Here is a 26553-nt window from a genome sequence, read left to right on the forward strand (position 1 = left end):
CATGACGCGGCGGGCCGGGATCGCGCCGCCTCGGCGGGGCGGGCGCTGCCTGAGGGGAGCGGGGCCGGGCCGAGGGGGCCGGGCCGGGCCGTGCCGTGCGCGATGCCGGGGCTGGTGGTGTTCGGGCGGCGCTGGGCCATCGGCAGCGACGACTTCGTCCTCCCGGGGGCCTTCGAGCTGTCCCTCCGCGTGCTGTGGTGAGGCGCCGGCACCGACCCCCGGTGCCCTGCGGCCTGCGGGCGGTGCGCGGGGGGCGCGTTCGGGTGAGCGCCGGCTGCGGCCCTGCCCGGCCCGGCCGCGCTCGGCGGTGCCCGGTCTGACGGGGCCGTGCTGACGGGGCCGTGCCGCTGCCCGAGGTGTAGGGCGGCCGCGGGTCGGCTCCCGGCGGGGTCCGCGCCGCGCGGCTCGGCTTCGGGTAATTGGTGCCGCGTGTTCGTGTTACCGGCCCCGCAGCCCCCACAACGCGTCCGTTCCGTTACTCTGCTGGCACTGGGATGGAAGCCTCGTGGCACGCGGTCTCCTCAGCGCTCGCTTTTCGCTCCCAGCTACAAGTTTCCTTATCTTACCTTCCCGTAGGTGGATCGGCATCCTCGTGCTTTACGCCGTTCACAAAGGGCAGTTCAACTGTCCCGGGGGAGGATTACTGCACAGCTACCTGCTCGTCCTCCTCGTCCTCCTGGCTGCTATAATATGTGCGTTATCTGCTCTTGTGTACGTCAGTATGCAAGGTAAGGAGTTAATAACAATGTCTTATACATATCTAGTAACGTTTGAATATGTATGCGTTCTTTTCTTCCAGTGTTGATATTTTAGGGAAAAAACAAAACATAAAAGTTCAAGTACTTTAATGGTAGTCAAACTTAAGTAACTGTCAGCATTAATTTATATGCTAATATAATGCTAGCAAATATATATATATATATTTGTCAATAGTATTTATTCTGTTAGTCAGAATTCTAAAATAATGAGCACAATAATTTGGTATGGCTAAATGATACGTTCATTGCCACCAGAGCATCTTAAAAATCTCCTCTACGTTCACCATTAGCACGTGACCTAGAACCATGGAATCACGGAATGGTTGGGTTGGAAGGGACCTTAAAGCTCATCCAGTTCCACCCCATTGCCACCCATCAGACCAGGCTGCCCAAAGCCCCATCTAGCCTGGCCTCAAACACGTCCAGGGATGGAGCATCCGCAGCTTCTCTGGGCAGCCTTTGTCAGTGCCTCACCACCTCTGAATGAAGAATTTCCTCCCAGCTTCGAATCTAAGTCTCCCCTCTTTTAGTTTAAAACCATCCCCACTTGTCCTATCGCTATCTGCCTGTGTAAACAGATGTTCTCCACATTTTTTATAAGCCCCCTGTAAGTATTGAAAAGCTGCAGTAATGTCAGCTCAGAGCCTTCTCCTCTTCAGGCTGAACACCCCCAGCTCCCTCAGTCTGTCATCACAGGAGAGGTGCTTCAGCCCTTTCATCATCCTCATGACCCTTCTTTGGATCCACTCTCAGAAGTTCACGTCCTTCCTGTGCTGGGGGCCCCAGAGCTGGATGGAACACTGCTCAGTGTCTCTGATAGGAGTTTGTGGGAATTTATCCCAAATCCATTTCTTACCTGAAGTGTGATGTAAACTTTGCCTTGCGTAGGCATATTTCGTCATATCTTGCAAAAGTTCATTAGCTGCAAAGGATTGCTTGTGGAAAAAATACATAGGAAAGTGATCCCTATAAATTTTGCAATAAAATTAACCCAGCAAATAACGTTAAGTAGAACAGGAGTTAAAGCTTGAAGTGCGTGGCTAAGCAGAACTTCAGTGCAACTTATAGTCATCATTTTGGATTTAAAAAATGCTAGAAAAGTACTTTTTTCTTGGTGAGGCACCTTATTATAAAGTAATGCCGTGAAGATTAATCTGAAATCTGCATGTGGACTCTGGAATGATAGAGGAGACCTCACAATTCCTAATATACTGGTTCTCACAACACACTCTAATTAGAAGAGTATTTAAATTATTCAAGTGGAAAGAAGTTTTCTTTTCTCAGCTTCACTGATTGCTTTCCACTAGTTTGAAATAATTTGTAGTTTCAATTAAGTTTCTTACTTTCTGTACAGCTCAGAAAGTTATTTGTGTAGGATTTTATGTACTTAAGATGCATTCGTAAACTGTTCTTGTTCTAAATTCTCCTCAATTTTTTCAGGAACAATTTCTAATCCAGGCCCAAGAAAATCACTTCCCAAGCTACTTTATACTCGCCTACTTCTCTATTTTCCTGAATTCATCTGGGCTATTGTAGGAGCTGTGTGGGTGTCAGACAGCAGCGTGCACTGTGAGAAGACTGTGATTAATGCCATCCTGGGGACAGTTATTGCAAGGTAAAGGTGTCCTCCACTCTGCCACCCACAAATTAAGTTTGACAGTTTACGTGAAACAGAAAATAGTGCTTCCACTTGTTTTGTATGTGTTCAGTGAACACTTTACCAGTAGATGAGGGCTTTGATATTTCTTATGAATTATTTTGGTTTCTTCACATTTTCTTTGTGAATGGAGAGAAGGTTTTTAGTCTAGACAAGTGGAATGAGTTTGTGCCCGTCCCTAAATAAACAGGTTTGAGTTTCCTGCTCTGCCAGAGCACATTCGAGGGTGAAAGAAAGGAGGTGACAATCAGAAAGGGTAAGAAGGATAGATGGGAATGTAGAAAATAGATAAAGGTGAAGAGAGGAGTGACTAGATTGCTTAACTGGTAGTGAAAAATGAAGCCTTTGTGTACCAGAGTTTCAGTTTCCAAAGCGAGAAGGGCTGCGATTCTGTTTGGTGCCCTGGTGAAATGAGCCAACAGCCTTGTCCTTACACCTAGTGAGCTGAAGGCTTGACAATAAAACATGCACCTTTCTGACAGTAACAGATTATGTTTGTGTGATAATTCGTACCTAACCTTGTTTTCTGTCTATCAAGACGTATAGTTCTATTTTCTTGCGTATGTGTCAGAAATACCTGGTTTCGCGGCCCTTTCATCCTGCTTCCTCCTGTTTTGCAGCTGGGTTATCATCATCTTTACCATCATTGGAGTGCTAATCGTCTTTGATCCGCTTGGAGGAAAAAAGACGTTTTACCTCACTGATGGTGTGAATCGGAACTTGGAAAGCAGCCAGTCAGGGCAATTGCTATTTAATGTGAAGAACACTGCCACCAGAGTCTGGGAAAAACGAATCAGGTTAATGTGTTGTTGTATTGTGCAAGATGATGACCATCGAGTGGCTTTTACAAGTATCGCAGAGCTTTTCCGCAACTACTTTTCAGTAAGATGGAAAGCTTTTTTAGTGTTCTTTCTTGACTAACTCTGAATTTCCAGATGTTGCTACGTGTGCCTTTGTTCGGCCAGAGGCCTCTGACTGCAATCAGGTTTTGAACATGCTAATTGCAAAGTTAAAGGTGATTCTCACACAGTGTATACAACTCTGATTTGTCTCTCCCATCACAAATGTGAGGGCTGTGAGAAAACAGTATTTTCTCTGTAGGTGTCTAGTCAGGAGAGCAAGAACGGTTTTCTTTTCCTCAGTATGTGAAGATCCAGGCATTTTGCCTCCTGACTGCAAGTAAGGAGTCATAACCATAGCAGAAAATCAGACTCCTTTCTGACTATTTAAACAAAAGAGCCCTGCAGTATATTAAGGCAGTCTTCCTGGTCTGAATGACTTCTGAGCAAACACCAGACTAGGCTGTGCACGAGCAGGAAGTTGCTTTTTGGAAACAGAATGTAGACTGCAAGACTACGCAGACACAGTATTTTAGCTCAAACTTAGGTCACCTACTGCTCAAACAATCGTGATTCAGTGGACTCTGAGCTGTGTTCATGATTTCAAGACAAGAAGTTCTTGTTTATTAAGTGGTACTAGTGCAGGCTGATTTACAGCTACAGCACGCCCAGTGGTTTGTAGGGCAAAGGGTGTGAATCTTATGGAGAGGTGACTGTCCCAGGTAATTGAATAAAAGCCCTTCAGTCCTCTCCTGTGTAAAATCCTTCTTTCTTGTTCAGTATTCAATGAGTAGGAATAGCTGTATAAAGAAAAAAGTTTTTCATGTAGTGACATAGAATGGTCAGTAACATCAGGGTCATTATTTGTTATCTGGCTGAGCAAGTCCTCTGTAGGTTATGTTGTTAAATGATAAAAATTGTGTGTAAAGTCCTCATCAGTCTTACTGAAGAAAACATTCATTTTTTACTAAAGGTAGGGAGAGGGTAGTTAGTTTTCATATAAACTGAAAAGAGTAGAATTCAGGTGCTTTTTCTTACAAAATTATTTTGACATGTTGAGGTATGGGATGGTTTTAACCATTCTTTCATTTCTTTAAACAGGACACTGATCTGGTGCCAAGTGACATAGCAGCTGGTCTGATTCTACTCCATCAAGAGCAAGATAAAATGGAAAGTTGCCCAAAAGAGCCTGAAGAAGTCCTCTGTCATTCTCCATCATCTCTTGTGGTAAGATAGGATTGTTGTAGCACCTGGTGCACCTTTTTTTTTTTTTTTTGGATGAAATTAAACACTACTATAAAAATTCACAATTCAACTTGTTAATAAACACAGCAAAAACATCACGATGAATTTTCAGTCAAAACATTTGTCTGCTTTTTGAATAAATACAACTTAAAAGTGAGTGGTTGGAAATTGATTATGAATCCAAACTGACCCAGCTTTTGAAGACGTTAAGAGTAGGATTTTTCAAAGGCTTATGTACCTGCAATATTTGAAAAGAGATATAAGTTGTCTTGGCTCTTTGAAAATTCCAGCTCTCAACGTGTATTCACTTATACTAATAGTGCTTCTGTTCCACGGAATGTATGAACGGAGGGAATTAAGTACAAAAAGGAATCATTTAAGACAATTGGTCATTGCTGAAGAGATGTGAGAAAAAGAACAGAGAGAAAATGGTTCAGTAGTCTCTTAGTATAGTGGTCTGCATAAGTTCTGTCTGATACAAATGGCCAGAGCAGATGAGAAGGAAACCCAGCATTCTTTAAATGCGTAGAGATGATGGGTTACAGTTTGCTAAGTGATTTTTGCTGTGGTAAAAGGTCTTTGTAAATGATTTTATCTTCTTTTGGTCTGTGTTGCACTGAAGTATATAATTCTACTTCAACCAAAGCATTCCTATCAAGTTACTTTTGAAACTAGGCAATGTGGTCATGCTTAAAACATCCCTTCCAGAGAGACCTGCTCTTTAGCCATTCCTTTGAGCTTATCAGTATTAAGCTTATCGGTATATAAGTATTGGAAGAAAAATATTTCAATGAGAGATTTTCAAGATTCTTGAGCTCTATAGCTGTGTAAATAAACAGATTATTTTCCTGGAATATGAGTGGTTATTCTAAGTTCCTTTTAGACCCTGAGGTATCCCTTTTGAAAAGTATTTCATCAGGCCTTAATTTTTAGTAGTCTATGTTCAGGTTTTATACTGGGGTTGCCTAACACACCCTTCTTCCTCTCCCTCCTCCTCCTTCTTTCCCCCTGTCCTTGCAGACTGATGGTTTGGACTTTGAGCTGGAGAATGCTGCTCATTATATGCTGTTTGCTGCAGCTGCTTATGGCTGGCCCTACTATGTTTACACCAACCCATTTACTGCACTCTGTAAGCTCAATGGTGACTGGTAGGTTGGATCACAAACATGTAACATTCCATAAAAGCAGATAGCTTTCTTTTATTTAATTAGTGTTAGCAGAAACAAAACTGTTTGAATAGCATTTTTTTTGTTTCATTATGTCACTCATGGGAGTAGATGAGCTTGACTGGTAGAGTTATCCTTCATAAATTCCATAGGAAAAAAAAAATCAACATCTCTCTGCCCTCAGAAACAGATTAGCTTTTGTTTCTTAAGAATAGTTTGTGATTGAGATAAAATTAATTTAGCAAAATGACACAGGAATTGGAGCTGATTGGAATTAAACCAAAGAAGTACTAGAGTTAAACCATGTTTTAAAATGAGGCTTTATAGAGCTGTCTGTTGGGTAAGTATATGTAGAAATAAATGTATCAGCAGTTTTTCCAATCCAAAAAGGAATTAGGGAAAGTTCCCTGTACCTCTAGCTTCTGTTTTATTCCCTCTGACCCCTTTACTCAAAAAATCTTTTGCGGTCAGTGTTGAAGTGTGCATGATACTAGTAGGATTACCACATAGTTAATTGACCGCTGAGGTTTATGACTGCAATCATGGTTTTATTAATTAGTAAGATGAAATTGTTTAATCTTCTGAAATAATAAATCCCTTGGAAAAAAATCACATAATGCAACAGATAAACATCAGAGAAGCCTGCTACAGAGAATTTGTTTGAAATTTCCTTTTGCTTGTTTCTATTTTCTATCATTGGCCCCTAGTCTTAAGAATTCTTTTCTAACTGCCTTGTTTGCTCTGCTGGTAGTCCTGGTGTATTTGCCAGTCCTTTAGCTGAAAATGTATGGCATGCTGCTCAGGCAAAACTAGGTTTGTGGTCAGAGGTAACATCTTTTACAGACTAATAGTAATATTGGGGTGGGGGGGGGGGAAGAGAGCTTTTGATTTCTGGCAGAAATCATTCTGCAAATGTAATGAATTTGATTCCTGAAAGGAAACCTAAAAAATTTGACCATGAAAGTTTTTCTCTTCTGTGTTTGTTAGTTGCGGAAGTAGACCAACAGATTCTGATATAACGGGCAGTGATCGTCATAACTTTCACTTTGGATCCATCCTAAAAATAACAGGACTGCAGTACAGAGACTTCATTCATATCAGTTTTCATAACAAGGTAAACAGTCTGGACAGGCATTCTCCAAAAAAAGGTTAATGATTAAATTAGTGAAAGCAGGGGGTGAAGTTTCTAGTTTGCCTTCAAAATTTATAAAGTACAAGATGCAAAATCAAATTAAAACAGGCCCTGAAACATGTTCTTCAGTTCTTTTTTTTTCAGTCTAAGGGAACAGTCACAAAGCCATTGACATAAATCTGTCTCAGTGTTGCAATAAGGGCATTTAATAGTAACTTGATAACAAAACAATTCAGCTTCTTTCCATAATAGAATAAAGAGTTCAATAAGGGAGCTTACAGAAGGTGAGAACAAATGCTTACTTTTAAAGTTGGTATGTTTACTGAATACAGTTTTTCCCTCCAGATCTATGAGATCCCATTTTTTGTTGCTTTGGATCACAAAAAAGAAGCTATTGTGGTTGCTGTGAGAGGAACCTTATCTTTTGAGGTATCATCCATCTGATATATGCAATTGGTTTTATAGGACTGGGTTAACTCCTAGGATCTAGAGAAAATTGTTTGGCACATTTAAAAACAACCCACTCACAAGTATGGGTCTTCCAGGCTTAAGGTGTAAATGCTCCTGTCCTTGGGTGGGTGATTTTCCCTGTGCCTCTGGTAAGGAGTGTGGAGGGAGGACTTTGGTTGTTCTTTTTTAACTGTGAGTGAAGGTGCATTTGCAACATGTGTTTGCAGCTTGGAAATAGTTGCTGAAATCACGATTGTGATTGCTGTATATGATTGCTTGGGTGGTGTTCTGGTGTCAGTTGTGTTTGGCTGCTTACAAACTGGGAAGTCAGCGTGGTGATTGTTCCTATGAGAACGTTAAGCAGTACAGCGTGACCTGTGAGCCATGAAGCCCTGCAGAGAGGTCTGACAAAAGCTGCTTTGTTTACAGGACATTCTCACTGATCTGTCAGCAGACTGTGAAGACTTGACACTGGAGGATGTTCTAGAGAATGGCTTTGTACATAAGGTGTGTGCAGTCTGTGGCTGTTTAGAATTGATCTCTGCAGTAAGAAAATGAAATACTTGGGATCCTGTAGTTAAACTAGAAGAGCATTCTCCTAATGAGATGGATTGCACAAATTATTTCAGTGGCTTGCTTGTTGCATCAAATACTGTCTCTGGCACTGCAAGGTAGAACTTGTAATCCAATCCTGTTGACCAACCTCATGCCCTTACTAAGTATTCTGAAAGCATTTTAGCCATTCTGCCCAAGACCACTTAGTTACAGTTTGCTGTTAGGAACATGTTAAAAGCAAAGGTTGGTTTTGTATAGCATTGCTTTTAAAGTATACATGTATCACACTTTAGATTGTTATCCTTTTAACTGTAAATGCTGTCTTGCAGGGAATAACTCAAGCTGCAAATTACATCTATCAAAAGCTAATAAATGATGGAATTTTAAACCAGGCTTTCACAATTGCTCCAGTAAGTTGCCCTCCAAATGATTTGGTTTGCCAGAATAGTTACACCAAGCTTTTTCTGTATCCATGTTTCAATCTTCTTTTTCTTTCTGTAGGAGTACAAACTTGTGATAGTTGGTCACAGTTTGGGTGGTGGAACAGCTTCTATATTGGCAATCATGCTAAGGAACTCTTTCCCAACATTAAAATGTTACGCCTTTTCTCCTCCAGGAGGACTTTTGAGGTAAGTGCAAGACTTATGTTATTTGGTTCTGTATCTAAATTGTCGAGAACTTCAAGATAGTTGACAGATATGTTAGATGATCATGATGAGCTTGACTGTATTGTTTTTCTGTACATTCTCCAGTAAAATTGTATTTGCTTCATTCTTAGTTGCAGTTGAGTTCTTTGGGGAATGTATAAATGTTTCAGAAGTAGAATGCTCTGTTAGTGTTACAATCAGCATCAAAAATCCTCTGTCCTCTATGCGAGTAGGTCTGAAGGCTGAAGGCCTACTGAAGAACCGACTGCAAATGCTGCTGTCCTTCTTGCCACATAGTGGTATTATTATTGAATGGTAGTGACCACAATAAAACTAAATTGTGCATATCTCTTCAGGGTATCTAAAGCGTGTCTTTTCTTTTAGCAAAACACTTGCAGATTACACTAAGCACTTCATTGTTTCAGTCATTCTTGGAAAGGACCTTGTTGCAAGGTGAGATGGAAATATTTTTAAATTGTTCTTTTGGAGACAAGTTAGATTACATAAAATAAAAGGCTTTACTTTGTTCTACATGTGTTTGAACAGATTAAGCATGCCCAACATGGAGGATTTAAAGAGGAGAATAGTGAGAATTGTGGCAAACTGCAACAGACCTAAGGTAACTAAAAACAGGTAATGGTTAAAAGTCAGTGGAATGATTAGCTGTTTTAAGCCCCAGCTTTAATGAAGTGGCAGGTGGTGTGTGTATTTTTGTTTTAATGATGGGAGTTGATTGTGTCTTGGAACAAACTGCCTTTTTAATTCAGTGACATTTGTGATAGTGTCTTACCTAGAAGTCTATCTTGTTGGACATCAAGGTTCAAGACCTGAAAGATAATAATGCACAACATCCAAGACCTGAAATGATCAGTTTGCTAGTTTTGCTGTTAAAGGAAACTAATTAAAAAAATCAATAGGATTGCTTTCATTAATAACCATTTAGTATCAGGAAGTAAAGAAATTAGAGGTTTTGTTTAAATTTTCCCTTCAGAATTAATTTGGAAGGCAAATAATTCTCCATTAAAGTGTTAATTGCTTACCTCTTATCTTTACTGTTGGTTAGAAACACAGTTTTGAAAGTGTTGGAACAGTGTTGTCAGGCAAAATGACACTGAAGGTATGGAGCAAAGGTTTAAAGATTTAAAATAGCCATCTCTGTATATATGAAGCTAAATGTGCTCTGTCCACCAGATTTCCTTGTAGTCCCAGGATTAGAAGTAATGCACTATTTGGATGACATTATGAATTTAGAAGAAATTAATGGACAGTTAGAAAATAAATGTGCAAGAGGACTTAAATCTGCACAGTAGAATCCACACAGAATAATTCACCTGGTAAAGACTGTAATGTTTTACACAGCGTTACTGTTGTCTTGGGCTGGGTACTGGTGAAATACATGTATATATCACTGTGGGGAAAATTCAGTAAGGAGATTTTACCAAACAGGAAAGTTTGGGGAGTGTGTGCATGCAGTCATTTTTAATCTTTTATTGTAGTTTCAGATCATGTGCATGCAAGCACACAACTAGAATCAGTTATTCAAAGAGACACCAAGCCTCAGTTCAGCTGTTTTTCTTTCTGAATTCAGTACCAGATTTTGTTGCGTGGGTGTTGGTACGAAGTGTTTGGAGGAGATCCAGATAACTTCCCAACTGAGCTGGATGGTAGAAACCAAGATGCCTTGACCCAGCCTCTTCTAGCTGAGGAGAGTTTAATGGTTCATCGGTCCCCTTCGTACAATGCCCTTGATGGTGAATCGCACTTACATTCACCGCCACAGTATCCGCATCTGTATCTTCCAGGGAAGATTATCCATATTGTAGAAGAATGCAGCTCCAAGAGGTAAGTGGAATAATGGGATTCATTACATTCATTATTAAATATTAATTATCTATTTTTATATATATTCGTATATGTTCATTCAATAATGGCTTTTGTTATTATATGTTCTTTATATTTGTTCATATATATATATATATATATATATATATAAATGTATATATTCATTCATGTATATGTTCATTAATATTCACTATGCTGTCTTCCTAAAACCTATTTCAAGCTGTTTCTTACTTTCAAAGTACATTTCCAGTTCTGCATCTCCAACAACCATGTTTGTTTATTGTATGTTAGCCAGCTTTTGTGGTGGTTTTGTTTGTTTCCTTGCTCTGCACCTCCCTGCTTCTTTCTGCTTCTTCTGTCCCTTCTTATTCTGAATCAGGAATAAGAGCATATGTAAAGCACAAGACCATCTTATAGAGCACAAAAAAAATCTCTAACTTAAATTTCTCTAACTTCCCAAAAGAAGGAAGAAAAGGGATGGGGAATTTTTTTTTCCCTCCCATTCAATATATCAGTAAGTATTTTATTTAAGTTTCATAAAATCTTTAATGCTTAAAGATTTTAATACTGGCTTTATAAGTTAGATACTTCAACACCTAAGACCTGGCAGATTTTCTTGATGGCAGCTGTTCTGCTTTACTTTAGTGAATTCACTTTTTTCTTCTTCGTTTACTCCACAGCACAGCAGTTAATCGTGTTTTTTTTTTTTTTTCCTTGACTAGACTAGCACATGAGAGCCCCATTGTGTACTGTTCTGTAAAAAAAATCCTAAGTAGGTAGGATAGGCAGCATTAAATCTGGTGTCTGACCTCCTACTGATCCCACTGTATGCTTTCTGCCCCAAATTTGCTGGTATTTGTGTGAATGTGTTGCTTAATTCCTCCTCCCTCTTGGCTCAGTGTTCTGCACTTTGTGAGCAGGATTATTTGATTGCACCTTAACAGGGATTGTGCCTTAATGGTGAAAGAAACTGCATGGCTCTGTCCTCAGGGCTGGTCAACAGCAGTATTTCCATCTGTTTCCCGAGGGCCAGCCCTGTTGCTCTTTGGAAGCCCGCTTTCCTCCTGCAGTGAGGAGGGTCTCATTGCTCCCTAAGCCATCTCCAGGCTGTTCAGGAAGCCTCATCCTGGTTTGGGATTATCACCTGTGACAGTCTAGTCTTTGTGTTTTTTAGGTTGTGCTCTTCAGATATTAAATACACGGCAAGCTGGTCAAACGAAACAGTCTTCAGCAGCATTTTAATAAGTCCCAAGATGATAACAGACCACATGCCAGATGTTGTGCTCAATGCGCTGAACAGTTTGTCTCAGGAACATGGATCTTGTATTTCTTGTCAGACACGGGAACTTAACACCAATGTCGTATAGCCATAGCTGGATAGAGAGAGGTATGCTTTTGGTTCTTAAATGCAGGTTTCAAGTATTCACGATATATTCCACTTTCATATAGCAGTGGATTGCAGTACTTTTCTCATACTGTGTATAATAAACCAGAGGTCTCAGTGGCCTTGTCTCTGCAGTGATCTCAAGCAATGTTGATGGTTGAAGCGCGTATTGCGCTCTTACACTGAAGCTTGCGCTTTTCCAACCATGGACCAGTAGGACAAGGTCTAGCCCAGCTGCTGTAAAATGTCACAAGAGAGCCATGCGATCAACTGGCTGCTTGACTGACGTGAAGGCATGAGGCCAGCTCAGCCTGCTCCGCAGAGCAGTGCCCTGTCAGACCTTAAAAGAAAAAAACACATCCAGTTCTGCTTGGAAGCCAGTGCACAGTGGTGTCCCATTACCTGCCCCTGCAGAGCCTGGAGCTCGTGGTAGAGCAGGTGCTGTAACACAGCGCTGCAGTGTGAGCTGGCTGCGTGTTTGTGCTGGAGGCAGGTAAGTAAGGGACCAGTTGTAACCAAGCGATAAGGTGGGTGGTGAAGGCAGGCCCATACTGCCTTTTTAATTTAGTTTTGGTTTTGTTTGTGTTTTTTTAAACTCAAGCAGTTCTGGTTGCACTACTTTTCTTACAGATTGTGGTAATCCCTCATGGTGGTGGTGGGGTTGTGTTTAAGTGCTGCTTGGACATACATGTGCAATATTCTTTGATCTACCTGGTTTTTGTATTTGTCGATACACAGGACTACTTTTATTAGTTTGAAACTAAACTAATACTATAATTACCTAAAGAGGAAAAAAAAATGTCCTTGCTCTGTGTTTATCATGTTAGGCTCTAGCTCTGATTAATGAAAAGATCAATTTGTAATTCTGCCAAAAATTTAAAATATATATATATTTGTATGGTGGAACTGATTTAAAAAAAAAAGCTTCCTTGTTTCTAGTATGTACTACTTGAACAAATTTTTTTTAAGGCAACATTTCTTTCTTATTAAAAGAAGTTGCTAGAAGTAAGTAACCATATGACATGGTTGAGAATAGCTGTGTTCTTGCTGTGATGCTTAATGTGGATAAAAAATAAAATACATGCTAAAAACTTGTTTCTTATGTTCAGGTGTTCTGGGTATAAGCCCCAGACTAATGGTTTCTATCTGGTTATACGGCTTGATGCCCTTCACTCAGGTAAGTCACCAGCAGTAGTGCAGGTCCAGCACCTTGACCAGTGCACAGGTGGCAGCAGTGGTGGTGCTGCTGTCAGCCTGCTGCAGCTTCACCCCTCCCCTCCCCTGGTGCATCATGAGCTCCTGGTGGGTAGGGCTGGAGCACTGACACATACAGCATGGCTCCATTTACAGCTAAAAGGCTAAACAAAGTAGCTTGCACCAGAGCCATCACTTTCAAAGCCTGTAAGATTTAGAAGAAAGTAAGTAATCATCGCTTTTATTTGCATTCAATAAGCTGAATGATGTATGTGTGTGCTACATGCATTTTTTCTGGTTATCAGAATCTTTAGAACATTATGGTAGCTAGTGACAACACTAATGATGCTGCATGGCCTGTGAAGAGCTGTTGTGAAGGTCTGCATTTAATTCTCTTATGCAGCATCAAAAGAGGCTGTGGTTAGCGCACCCAGCCCTGAGGAGATGGCACCCCAAGCTGCCATTGGCCCAGGCAGCCTGCTGGGTCACCATGTTGCAGGAATGAGAACATTGCTCAGAAACTCAAACACTACCACATGTGTGATTCAAGGATTTATTAAGTCATACATGCAAAACATACTGCTAATTGCATTAGCAAAAGATCAATGTAAAAACTTCACAATTTTGCAACTTTTAAGTTTTGCTTTAGTGGTTGAAAGGGTGTAGTTGAACATCGTATTCCTGCCAGTTCAGGCTGTACAGAACATTAGCACTAATTTACAGAACCTCACAGACCCAAGTTACCATTACTCAATCTATGCTGCACATGGACATGTAGGTGACAAAAAACACTTGTCTGCATTAGTAATGTTACAGTGTTGGGGATAGCTGGCAAATAGTGATATTTGAGAAGGTTCATAGTTTATAGAGGTCTAAAATATAAAAATTACTAAAACGTGTAAAGCTGCTTCACAGGATTTTTACACCTAGTTAATAGACTAAAAGCTCCTCAGAAAGCATATAACTTACTGGGTCAGAAATACCAGGAAAATAAGGAGGCTATGCTTGAACATTCTACTCTATTTAAAAAAAAAAAAAGAAAAGCAAATTTCTACCATCAGAAAGGTTTTAAAATACAAGTTATATTGCTCAGTAAGAAGAAATTCTACAAGAAAAGCATTTACTACACAACTATTGTGGGAATGACTGATCAAAGTTGTACCTAAATGAATGCCCTACTTGAAATTCAAAGGAATTTACCTATGAACACCAACCTCTCTTCCACTACTGCATGACTGGGAAAGCGGTCACCAATTTTAACCTTAAATAAAGTCACTTCAGTTTCAACTACTCTGGCAGTGTAGTGTAAGTTGATCTGTACAGTGTCAAAATACTGTCTGGCACTATCAGGTGATCCAATCCAATATTTCATTTATCCATCACAACACAATGCTGTCAAAAGGACTAGATACACTTCAGTAAGAATAGTTATTTATTTATTTTTTTAAATCACAGCAGCAAGAACTAGATTGCAACCAAGCCCTTACCAATGATAAAGCATTTTACACTGTGACTCAAGGGTGTCAGTCATCAATGACTTAGGTTTGATATACAATGCTATGCAATGACCCTGGTTGAGAAAACATTTAATAATAAAACACATCGGGCTGCAGTGTTTTGCTAATTATACGGTACTGTTACTGTGAAAAACTAGAAAGTGTTTCTGCATTTCCTAACAGAAATTAGAGTCATCTTCAAGAAGAATCTTTAAAAAACAGTTTAGTGCTTAGTGTTCGTAGCACAACAATGCAACTTAGTTCAGCAGATAGTTTGGCAACACTTAATTAATTGAGCAAGAATAGGATTTTAAAAATAAGGCTTTATATAAGTTTGTCTTTTCAGGATTCTGCTTTTAGTAGAATGAAAAGTAACTTTCGTACGTCAAACAAATGAAACCGTGAAATTGTTGATTGGTTCAAAATTTATGGAAGAGAACTAATTTATAACAGAAAGACTTGGCATTGAATGTGACTGCTCCATCGTTCTGAGCAAAGCACAGGGTTGGAGAGTGGGGCAGGGAAGGTAACCTTTACAGCAGCAGACATTTTCTCTTCCTCTTCTTTACAGGAGGGGGGCAAAGAACTGCTCGGATAGCTTCATCAAACACTGTCTTGAGGCCTCGCTGTGTAAGTGCTGAGCATTCTAGGTATTTCACTGCACCTGTGGGAAGTGAAGGGGCAATTACAAAGCAGTTCTCCACGATTACAAACAGCATTGCTGCTTAGTTAGCACCACAAAAAAAAGAGACATTTATTTTAATAAAGTTGCAGTTTCTTCCACAGAATTTGACTAAGCCACCAGTAACCCAGCTGCAGTCATACCAATCTCTTTTGCCATGGCAAGGCCCTGTGGGTAGGTGATGGGCGTCAGCTTCTTCTCCTTCAGCTTTTCAATAGTGTCTTTATCATCTCGGAGATCAAGTTTGGTACCCACTAAAATGATGGGGGTGTTGGGGCAATGGTGCCGCACCTCAGGATACCACTGCAAAGACAAAATAACTGTGTGGGGGCAGATCTCCATGCAGGCTCTGCAACATGACAAATGAACGGCTCAGAGCCTTTCCTGACTCTTTCAAGCAGGGGAGAGTTAAAGGGAACATTTAAGAGTAGTATTAAAAAATATATATACAATTGCAGAACATTTTTAAACAATGCCAACAAGTATTTCCATATAGAATCACAGAATCATAGAATATCCTGAGTTGGAAGGGACCCTTAAGGATCATCAAGTCCAACTCTAATGATAATACAGTTAAATTCAGAAATGCACCGTGTTTTAGCCTAGTTCTGCAGTAGTTTAGTATGGCTAAGCTTAAGAAAAGGTAATCTTTTGGATGAGTTAGCTTTAAGAGTTCATCCTATTAAAGGCTGTATTTTCGACCCTCCGTTTTGTGGCAGACCCCTGATCTGCATTTCTCCCACCCGTGGCAACCAGCTCTCTTTTATGGCCACACTGCCATAGGCAAGCTTATCCAGGGGCATGAAAAAACTTCAACAGTAGAACAGCACGTACTTAAATGCCATCCCATCCACAAAACAAATGGCATCAACCCAATTTAAGTAAAAATTATTTTTAAGTAAAAAAAATATATACATATTTTTCTTTAAATTGCATTAAAATGAGATTTCCTGTTTGTGATCTTAACATCTTGTTCGCTGAAAACTCAATCTACTTCTGTCTTACTGCATCAAGAAGCAACTCACACCTACAGTGCTGCAGGTGCCCTGAACTTCCATGACTTAGAAGTTAGGGAAATGGATTTCTGCCTTCTCAAACTACGTTTACATTGCCCGCCAAAAAGTCACCTAATGTTTTATTGAAACTGCTGTGACATGAACATTATATTGAAATAAAGTGGTAGCAACTTATACTTACCTTAGCACGGACATTTTCAAAAGAAGCGGGACTCACAAGGGAAAAGCAGATTAAGAAGACATCCTACAAAACAAGTTAGCAGAAGTTAGCCTGACAGAGCAACCATTTGAAAAAAAAATACCACCATGAAGAGACCAAGACCAGTATCGCCACCATCTCCATCACGCTGCCATCCGTATCACACTTGCAAAAGGCAAGGTTGACAACACAGCTCAAAAAGACAATTCGAGGTCCTTCTCCCCATGGGAAATCCATTCCCAGGCAGCTACAAGCAGAGGCAAAGAGGTGGGAGGGAAACAACAAACAGATTGTACTCAAGTTATAATCAGCTATTGCAGTAGCCAGCAACTAAACTCTAATATTGCACTGCAAGCTTTTTTCCCCCTAAATGTCACTCCTTCTCTTACTAACATTCAATGAAAAACACTTCAAATCCTTAATAAATACAGCAAACGAAGAGTCATTAGACTGGCTTCTAAACCAGGGTTGGATGGCTCTTTGCAGAACTCAGAGCAATTTAAGCCCCAAGACATGCCAACTCCTTGGCTTAGGTTGCTGCAAAGTGTTACCATTCACACCAATTTCTGCAAAAATGAATGTATTTATCAATGTGCTACTCTAAAGTAATCTTTAATTGAAAAGGCAACGTACAGAGCATGGAACTGCAAAAATACAAAAAATGTACACCAGTTTCCTCAATTGTTGCTTCCATGCCCAATGCAGAAGAATCTGTTAGAACTGTCACTACTACCGTCACTGCAGAAACACTCCAGAATTTCTCTAGAACCAAAGTAGGATTGAGAAGGGCATAAAAAACCTCTAAGCATCACACTAGCTCCTTTCTTCCATTTCTAAATTATTAAAAAGCACAGACAGAAGAGTTGATGTTTTGGGGGATCTTGCACATCCCATCTGTCAGTTGACAGCAACAAAAGATTATAAATAAGATCAGGTAAAAATATTACATAAATCTTCACACTAGCTGCTGTACAGTACACATTAAACAATAATAATCATATACAAGCATTTGGAATAACCACCTCAATTTTCTCTACCTAACCAGATGAAGATCGTTCTTAAGTCTTGCTGAATGACCCAAAACTCAGTAAACACATCTCAAGCAAGCCCAACTTTTCCCAGCCTACCTCTGCATCCATACTTACTCCAGTATCAAATGTGTTAAAGAATCAGGCATTTCAGAATGTTAGTTGATTGTGCTGCATTTCAAGGCATTTTGTTAGGTCAGCATCTGACATCTGCATTGCTAAGCACTTGCAACCCAGTTGTTCATGCATCACCCCAGGAAGTTTCCGTAGCAGCATCCCCAAAGAAGAAAGGAACAACATCAAATATGTGATACTATGGCCACTACTTCTGTTTTCCAAATGTGCAGTTTGTGGTGATTGAATTTATGTTATGCAGACTCTCTCCTTTGCTATCTCCAGAGATCAAAAAAATCAGTGACCTGGAGGAATTATTTCAAGGTGTCCTGCACACTACCAATCTTAACAAATAGGAGGAAACACTATTCATTTGTGAGAAAAGCTTTAGTCTTTAGCAACTCATAAGAAATGTAACAAAGTTCTCAGATCTAGCAATTAGTTCCAAGAAAAGTAGTTTGTTATAAAATAGGGGCCAATTTATCACTATCGTAAGCAAGACAAGATGTACAGAACTTGGGACTGAAGTTTACTTAAAGTTTTACATACGGCAATAGGTTGATCTGTCAGACTGGAAGATAGATTCTTACCATTGGTTCCTCCAACCTAATAACAGCATGAGATAAAGTTACTCCCAAAATGGATTTAAGAGAAAAACGTTCTCTGAACCAGCGATCTGTGCTCACAAATACTCACAAGGCTTTTTCTCCGAAATGTGCCACCCTGTAACTCAGCACAACCAACTACCTGCACGCAAACCAGGCCATCAGACTTCCCCTTAAGCTTGTAGATGTTTGTCTGCATGGTCCAAGAAGACTTGTAAGAGCAAACCCCACATAAAAATCATCCTCCTAGCTAATTTCCTTTTTCATTTGGTCTCTCAAAGAAACAAGATTATCCCAATAATCTCTCCCAACCTCTTCCCTCCCCCAGATACCCAGGAATATTCATGAACTTCAAATACATCTGGGAGAAAGTGTGAAATTCCTGTATATTTTAAGAAAAATGAATACAGGAGAAAAGATACAAATGAACGCCCCCACTGCAGCAAAGTTCTTACTGTGAAGTTACCAGCTGTTGGACTGCTGCCTGGCTAATCAAGAAACACATGTGTGGTCCCACTAAAGGCAGTGCCTGCATTCACCTCATCCAGAACATGGCTCATGTGCACGTACAGGGAAAGACATGCATGCGGGGGTGATTTTTAAATAGCACAATGAAAGAAGGGGGAGGCGGAATACAGATCCTGCAGAAGTCAGGCTTCTTCAGTTCCACTGTTATCCCTTTTTTTTTTCCCCAAAAACATTCATTGATTTTGTGGGGTTTGTCCTTTAAGTGATGACGAAGCTTACTTATTGCATAAGTCTAAGATCTAAAGACTGCATCACAAGAAGTTCAAGACTTACCACCCTATATTCATTTCATTTTCTGCTGTAAAAAACATACGATCTGAATAACAGAAGGTATTTCAGTCCTTTACTTGTCGGTAATACATGCCTGTACAGAAGAGACTTTCTAACAAGTGTGTTTAGATGGATATAGAATTCTTCCACAGACTATTAGAAAGCCACAGTTATTTTAGCAGGCTGAAGACAGACGTGCACTCTGTCCCTTCAGCACAGGAGAGGAACAATATTTTCCTCTACAATTCTGCTGCCGCACACTGAATGATCTTTTAGGATATTGTTTCTGCCCCACCATACTTTTTTTTTTTATTAAGGTTTTAAGCAAACCTGAAGTTCTCCAAATATCCTAAAAGTATTTAAATATTGGAGAAAAACAAATTTATGTTGCTTCTTTACAACAGAAGGCAGGTAGTTCTGGCATTTCTACTAGAGCTGTCTACAACTAGCAAGTTCATGCACGTCTTGGGTCTTGAAACTGAGTAGAAAGCCTAATTTTAAGAGTTAGTGAGCAGTGAATTAAGGAAAACTATGAATTAAGACAAATTTACTAAAAAAAGCACTAGAGTTAATTAAATAAGATTCATATTATTCAAGAGAGCAGTTACGATGTAGAATAATTGGAACTAGTCCTTGTTTTACATTATTAGCACCGAACATATAAGCGAGAGTTGACAACAAAATCTGCAAGTTACCACCCTTCTTTACTTAAAGGACAACTCCACTAGATAAAAGTAACTTTAAAGAAATGAGAAAAAATGGTCTACAAAGATCAACTGTAGCTGAAGTCGCACTGGAAAGAAAAGAGCAGATTACTCCAGCATTAGCTTTGTACAAGGAAATGCACAGTGTGCAGACAGGACTTAACCAGTTGCAAGCCCTGAAGAGAGAAGCACATTTATACTGATGTTAGAGCACAAACTGCAGTAAGTAATAAAATAGCCATGGGCTTAAGTACATTTGAAAGCCACAACCCAGGCTCTGTCAATAGCAGTAGTATCTTCATTCAAGACCGCCTCTCACATTCAGTACGACTTTACAGAGGCTAAACAGTATCAAGTGCTTAGCAGTGACAGTGTCAGGTTGCAGCCAAACATCATGCCTAAAAACAAAAACAAACTCTGCTTTTGGCAGGCATGCTAACCTTAAAATCAATGGACTTGTTGATGGGACTATTCACCCAGGTTTTTTGTTTGCTTGTTTGTTTAAAATCAAGGATTCAAGCTAATTCTGAGGCTGTAACTACAAGAAGCCAACATGTACCAGCACACAAATACCCGAGGATGCAAATTTTAACATTTGGATAGCTATACACACATCAGAGATTCTAATACTACAGCTACAGCACATAGGATGAAGGAAGGTAGCGTGAAACAATTCACAGTTACTAATAAATACAACTTCAGATGCGACAATTAAATGTTTAAAAAAAGAAATCCGTATGTCAGACAAAACCATGCATTCGTAAAGTTTGACACTGAAGTTCTTACTGTTTGCGGGTAGGAGAGTGGGCGTAGTCTGTCATAGTCCTCTTGACCAGCTGTATCCCACAAGCCCAGATTGACTGGTTTTCCATCGACCATTACATTAGCAGAGTAGTTGTCAAAACTGGAAGTAAAAAATAAAAAAGTGAAAAGCTAGATGCATTTGGTTGCAGTAAAACAGGGCCCACAGATTTTTTCTTACAGAGTCCTAACTGGGAAGACTACAAAATAAAGCTTTTATTTATTGCATCCTTCTGCTCCAAGAAAAAAGTCATTTTTTTAAATACCAAGTCTGGTATTGAGTAGCAGAGGGAATAAATATGCACAACACTTAGTCCAGTCTGAACAGGTCATCTTTTTCATTGGTCTTCCAGCAGAAGTCTTGTCAGTCTCAGCAAACAGAGCAAAGCAGGTGGTGCACTTAACAAGCATCTCCCAGTCTTAGTGGGACAATAAACAGTGACAGCCCGCCTCATTTTGTAAGATTTAGAATAGCAGCTACATCAGCAACAACTGAGGAATCCTTAAAGGCAACAACAGTAGGTAAGATTAAAAAAAATATATATATTAATCCTGCTAATCAAAAGCCACCACAAAAATCTTCTCTAATGAAACACCAAAGTTAATAACCAGAAACCAGGACAGGCATGGCTTTTATCACTACTGTAGGTGCAAAGGTTTTCATGATATTTTAAGGATAAACTATGTTCACTAAGAATATGTACATACTATTATGCAAAAATCTGAATTTAAGAACAAAAAAATAACATCAGGAGTAGTTACCCTTCCAAGACCTTTTTGTTTTAAAGTAATCTGGAAATCTCATTAAAATGTACTTTACCAGAAAAACTCATCAGTGCTTATAGAGAGCAAGTTAGACAGATAAATGTATTTTATAGAGACATCTCTAAAAGGCAGGGGAGCTGCTTGTCTGTAAAACACCTCCCCTGGCACCCAAAACACCATCAAAAAAGAACTACACTAATACTGATACCAACAAATTTATCCGTGCAAGAAAATGGGAAGCACCAAAATAAATGAGTCCCCACAATCATGCCTGAGGAGCTACAGAGCTGTGGCTTAGTACAGGATTGGCACTAGTACAAAAAAAAAAGGGAGGAACAGAAAAATCTCATCTGTAGTCACGTAAGCCAATTATGTCTATGTTTTACAAGGTTTTATAGCCTTGAAACTGCTTATTATGAGTAATACTTAACATGGAAATTTTAAAAAGAGAATAAAAACTGATAAAATGTTAGTAAATACTAGTCCCTAGTCAGGGAGGCTTAGTGGTCAGAGAAGCAGAACCGATTTAGCACAAACAAGCCCTGGTATTGCCATGCTCAATAGCAAAAGTCCAAAGTGCTTCTCCTTGAACACACCTAGGTGCCCAGCTCAACGTTTAAGGTGAAACCAAGGGGTGCCTGCAGCCAATTCAAAAGGCTCCAGTCAAGAACCTGGAATGGCAGCAACCATTACAGTACACACGTGGATATAAATGAGGTTTTAGAATTTTTTAAGTACTTACACAGTGGGTATATATTCTCCAGGAAATGCATTGGTTGTGTAACTGATGAGTAGGCATGTTTTACCTACAGCACTGTAAAAAGAAAAAGTTCACATGTAAGAACCATTCATCTTCAGTAAGAAATACTCCTTTTAGGGAAGAAAACCTATTACATCCCATCGTCTAAGGAACAATGTAGAGTGTCTGTAGTCACTACCACGCACAGAAACTCCTAACAGGCTGTGGCCTTCAGGTAGCTGCTAATGGAATCGTACCTGATATAAACATCCATTTTGATAATCTTGAGTTTTATTTTACATAAGTTTGAAAAAGCTTGAAATGTATGATTTTGCAACATATCACTACTTTTGTGTATTTGAGAAAATACAAACAGCAATCCTCACAATACTTATGGTTATTGCAGAACTTCCCCTCACACCCACTCACCGACCACTCAACACTTCGCTAACTGAGGTACAGATAAATCATAATCCAGTACTGAAGGAGGAACTGGCACACCGAACCTTCGCCCACAGATCTAGTCCTGGACAGCCTGGAACAACTGGGGGCACAACAAGGTTCTCTTCCAGGTTTCTTTCAGAACTCTGGCAACAAGCTCCTTCCTTCTCCTCCCTCCTCCTCACATCTTATCTGCTGTCAAACATTACATGAACGACATAATTAAACTTTTGTTACAGTTACAATTAGAGGGTCAGAATGCTTGAAATTGGACCTTCTTTTTTTTTTTAATTAACTGCAAAATGGGCTCCTTGCTGCGTTCTCACTTCAAGTGCAGTCTGTTAACAGCTTTAGAGAGTTCAGAGGTGATGGCAAATAATGCCTGAAAGAATCCAAACTGTCTCACAGTCCTCTCAGTTACTCTTCTCAGACAAACTGCATCTCTAAAACCAAGAGCTCAAAGCAAGCCAGCAGAAACTTTGACACCTTACTGTCCTTACAGATGAATCTTGCCATCAGCATTAGGTTCAATGCATATGCCTCCTAAACTTGCCACAAGCTCACGTAACTCAGCAAGATTTTAGTTCAGAACTGCAGTTAATATCAAAAAACAACAACAAATATTCCCAGGAACCAAATGCTACTGCTAAAAATATCTTTTTATCCTTTAGCTTTTGCAGAAGAAAAAAAACAGCTCACAGAAATGAGCTTTAGTAATGGGCTTACTAGCTCTGCTGCTGCAAGCGTCTGAGGCATTCACATCTGAATTTCACATTTGAATCGTGGCATTTCTTCTCTTGGTCTGAAAGACTATGGATTGCCACTTCATTTACCCACGACCATCTTCAAAGTATTACTTAAAGTCATTTAGCACTCAGCATTACCCAACCAGCCTTACCCAGTGACGCGCGATGTAAGGCAGGCTCAGTGAATTTGAGGTGCATAACCACAAGTTCCCAAGCACGCTGCAGCCCACAAGTGACATGACAGCAGCACCTGATGACACCACCACCCGCGCTCAAGCAATGAAAGAAGAATTGCTTCAATGTGCAAAACATCAGGATTTTGTCCCGCGTGCCCGTTTTTTTAGGTGTAATGTTGTTTCTGAGCTGCCCCCTAGCACAACATCCCACCTACAGCCCTCTGTGCCCCCCCCACACCACGGTGACCGCCTGTCTGTGCTGCTTTCCCTGCCTGCCCCCAGGGAAGGCAACGCCAGCCCCTTCCACAGCCTGACCTGCTGTCAGCACACACCCTCTCACACCAAGCTGTAAGAGTTAAGTACCACAATTGCTCTCTACTCTTGGTAAATACAATCTCTGAATGTCTTCCCAAAGCAAAAAGCTTGAGATCTGCTGGTTGGCAGAAGCAAGACAGGGATTTACCTCACAGAAACTTTGGTGGAGAAGTTCGGGAGCAGCGCGACCCAGCTACGCTGCTTTAACAGCTGTCAGAGGGAGATCCCACCTTATCTCTTGCCCCAGCGAGCATTACTAACAGACCAGCACCAGGAGCCTCAGCAAGCTGCTCCCTCCCCCACAGGGACACCGTGCGGGTTTCACTCCCTGGGCTGTCTCAGCAGCCACAGCATATCACAGGACTGCGCTCCTAGTGCCATAAAGCAGGCTCACGGAGGACAAACGTGAAAACCCTCAGAGCACCAAGGAGCAAAGGGCAGATCCTTAGGGAAACCTCTGAGGCCACGTGTTCTCATGCCTCTGGAACCTGTTTGGTCTGATGCTTCATTTACCAGCAGGCTCCTTACAGATAATGCAAGCTTGTAACAAATTGATGTGAAACTTTACATTTTCAGCAGCAGAGCAAGAACTTCTCTGTGCTCAGGCTTCTTTGTTCACCTTGCTCAGAAACTGGTGAGTCTGCTCTGGCTAATCAAAACAGTGCAAGGAGGAGGTGGTGAAAGGTTTCATTCCAAGCTTAGAAGTGTCTGCAGTATGTATCTGCAGCACCGATCAGTCATTTGAACAAGAAAAAACACGTTCAACAACCCTGTTTCAGGCTTGCTCCATCCTCAGTTTCCTGCTTTCCTTGCCTTTTGGCTCACTGCCCCATGAATCAGATCATTATAGTCACCAGTCTTAAAAATGAACACCAACACCTATCTTTATAAATAGAGAACAACCTCTGAGTACTTTCAGCTGTCCTTTAAAGTGTCTGGTTCTGCACTAAGGAACTCCAAATCCAATTGTTCAGCAAAGTATAAACCCCTGTACATAAAGATTAAGGCCCTAAAATATCACCAAGACAGTATTAGTTGTAACAAAATTTCTAGCAACTACTTAATCATAGCTCTGTCCTCCCACCAGTACATCAAATGCAACTGGTAACATTTGGCTGTAATTAAAAGCACGGCCTACAGAAATCCGGCATTTTAACCACTTAACAGTAAGCAAAAGGCTTACAAAGACGGCAGTGAATCCCTCACTGCTTCCTGGCACCATCCAGGAATCAATCTTTACAAAAGCACATGTACTCATTCCTGCAAACAAAACAAGCCATCTCTTCCCAGGCCTCATTCACACTGACCAGTTCTGCAAAGTTTCCCCAAAGCACGGGGGCTGCCTGGAGCCACGTTAGGTGACATTAGGTGACACCAGAAATGCCACCCGAGGACCTGTACCAGCATTTCTTCCGCTCTGAAGGCACTAGGGCTGCACAGATGGTGCACAGTCTCCCTCTTGCCCGCAACTAAAAACCAGTTGTGAGAGTTTCATTGCCACTCGCAGCCATGGCAGTGGAGGCCAGCTGAAGTACTTGCTGGTTTCAGTCCAGAAACGCTGACATCTGCAAACAGGTGGCAGCCTGCAGAACTCCTGGAGTGCCTCCCTCCTTTCTTTCTCGCTCTGCCAGGATGCACAGCCCAGGTCTCCTCCACTCAAACTTCACTGTCAGGTGTGAAGTGCAGTGTTTCTGCTGTAGGTTGAGTTACCCACTGCTCTTCCAGATAAGCTGTTCTGCTTGCTGAGACACTCCCCAGTATGCTGTCCAGAACTTACATCTATTTATGCATTAACTTTAGAATGGCAACAATGGAAATCTCCAAACTTCAACTCACTGTGCTCTCCGTGGACTGGAGAGATGCGAGGTGTTCAGCACCCTCCCCGAGCACCACGCTGCACTTGAGCAGAAGCCAGTTATTCCCTGCTCCTCTCAACAGCACGGCTCTAGCAGGCAGTGCCTCAAGGTGAACCCAATTTCAAACAGGAACTCTCCATTCACCTCTCCCGCTCTTACAATATTTCTGCAGTATGTGCATACAGCAGAGCGTTAAGTCTGACCATTTCTCTGGCACCCAGTAATCATTTCTCCAAAATGCAAAACTTCCCCTAGCTTTACACGAGATCACTTCAGATTTCATACCACTTAACAGATGCTTTTTTAGAGTGAAAACAAAAGCTGCTAAAAATAACCTATACCAGTGCTTTCTCTCAAGTGTCAATCAGCAGCGATTCCTGTAGTTGTTATTCAAGTGGAGTGCTCTTCATCTGTCCTGCACATTCCTACTTATCTGCATCTACAAGAAGTGCAAGCAACAGTTGCCATTTATTTTTCCTGACACAATCCCCACAGTGAAGAGGAGAGCAGGGGCAAAATGAGATAGCACAACTCGCATTCCTTCCAGCATTTTGCCAGTCACATTAGATCTCTAAACAGATTATCAGACAGAGTCCTAAGAACAAACACAGTTTGTATATCAGAAACAGCCTACTCATTTACAAATTAAGAAAAAGAAGTCACAGGTACTTCTACAGATTTATTTTGTTCCTAGCAGACCTTTGCAAAAGGTACATAAAACAGTACCAAAGTTTTATATCACATAAGCAAATCTTTAACTTGCATTGTTTTACAGAAACACTAAAGCTCTAGCCTTATCTAAGCCAAACATTACACATTTTCAATAATACCTGTACTGCTTGAGCTTTTGAAGCAGCAAAGAAACACAAGTAAGTAAATACCTAAAAACCTCAGTGGAGGACAATAAAAAGCTACCAAAAATGAGCAACGGTATCTTGAGAGACATTCTGCTAACTAGGGAGGAAGAAAAACCAATCAAACTACTGCATTTTGTTCACATATATGGGAATAACTTAATTGCACCACTTTCATTTCCAATAAAAGCAGCAGTAAATACATTTAGAAAAGGAGTAATTTATAAAGCCAGGGACAAAAAAGAGCTGCTTTGTTGAACGAACTAGTGAATAATGTACAGTTTGTCTATACAGAGCTCTCAAATCCAGGAGGAAGTAGATGGAACTTTTTCCCCACCCAAACATGATG

General features: G+C 40.5%; 2 protein-coding genes across 4 annotated transcripts in view; one reads left to right on the forward strand and one right to left on the reverse strand.

The window, feature by feature from the left end:
• DAGLB (diacylglycerol lipase beta) lies at nucleotides 1-13917 on the forward strand. Its single transcript, XM_068699097.1, has 15 exons — nucleotides 1-197; nucleotides 577-728; nucleotides 2199-2373; nucleotides 3036-3297; nucleotides 4356-4481; nucleotides 5520-5647; nucleotides 6653-6779; nucleotides 7143-7226; nucleotides 7677-7754; nucleotides 8132-8212; nucleotides 8304-8431; nucleotides 8834-8902; nucleotides 8996-9068; nucleotides 10038-10291; nucleotides 11466-13917. The coding sequence occupies exons 1-15, from the start codon at nucleotides 103-105 to the stop codon at nucleotides 11656-11658; spliced, it is 2025 nt and encodes a 674-aa protein (XP_068555198.1). The 5' UTR covers nucleotides 1-102; the 3' UTR covers nucleotides 11659-13917.
• Nucleotides 13409-26553, reverse strand: part of RAC1 (Rac family small GTPase 1) — a 14981-nt gene continuing 1836 nt past the window's right edge. The window contains exons 2-7 of one of the 3 annotated variants that reach the window (XM_068699113.1): nucleotides 21820-21891; nucleotides 20298-20415; nucleotides 17954-18010; nucleotides 16245-16307; nucleotides 15191-15350; nucleotides 13409-15029 (exon numbers count right to left, since the gene is read on the reverse strand). In XM_068699113.1, coding sequence (XP_068555214.1) covers nucleotides 14899-15029; nucleotides 15191-15350; nucleotides 16245-16307; nucleotides 17954-18010; nucleotides 20298-20415; nucleotides 21820-21891 — 601 coding nt within the window. In that variant the 3' untranslated portion in view covers nucleotides 13409-14898. Of the gene's footprint in view, nucleotides 15030-15190; nucleotides 15351-16244; nucleotides 16308-17953; nucleotides 18011-18100; nucleotides 20231-20297; nucleotides 20416-21819; nucleotides 21892-26553 lie in introns of those variants that run through there. The other 2 variants (XM_068699114.1, XM_068699115.1) reach the window with 2 other exon arrangements.

The sequence above is a fragment of the Anas acuta genome, chromosome 15 (assembly GCF_963932015.1).
Source record: "Anas acuta chromosome 15, bAnaAcu1.1, whole genome shotgun sequence".
In the NCBI taxonomy this organism is placed as follows: domain Eukaryota; kingdom Metazoa; phylum Chordata; class Aves; order Anseriformes; family Anatidae; genus Anas; species Anas acuta.

What these genes read in the sequence shown, in the direction of transcription:
- DAGLB (XM_068699097.1), top strand. Translation starts at nt 103, where the DNA reads ATGCCGGGGCTGGTGGTGTTCGGGCGGCGCTGGGCCATCGGCAGCGAC. An exon ending in ATATCAGTTTTCATAACAAG is followed by an intron (nt 6,780 to 7,142) that starts GTAAACAGTCTG and finishes TTTTCCCTCCAG; the next exon opens with ATCTATGAGATCCCATTTTT. An exon ending in CAAACTGCAACAGACCTAAG is followed by an intron (nt 9,069 to 10,037) that starts GTAACTAAAAAC and finishes TTCTGAATTCAG; the next exon opens with TACCAGATTTTGTTGCGTGG.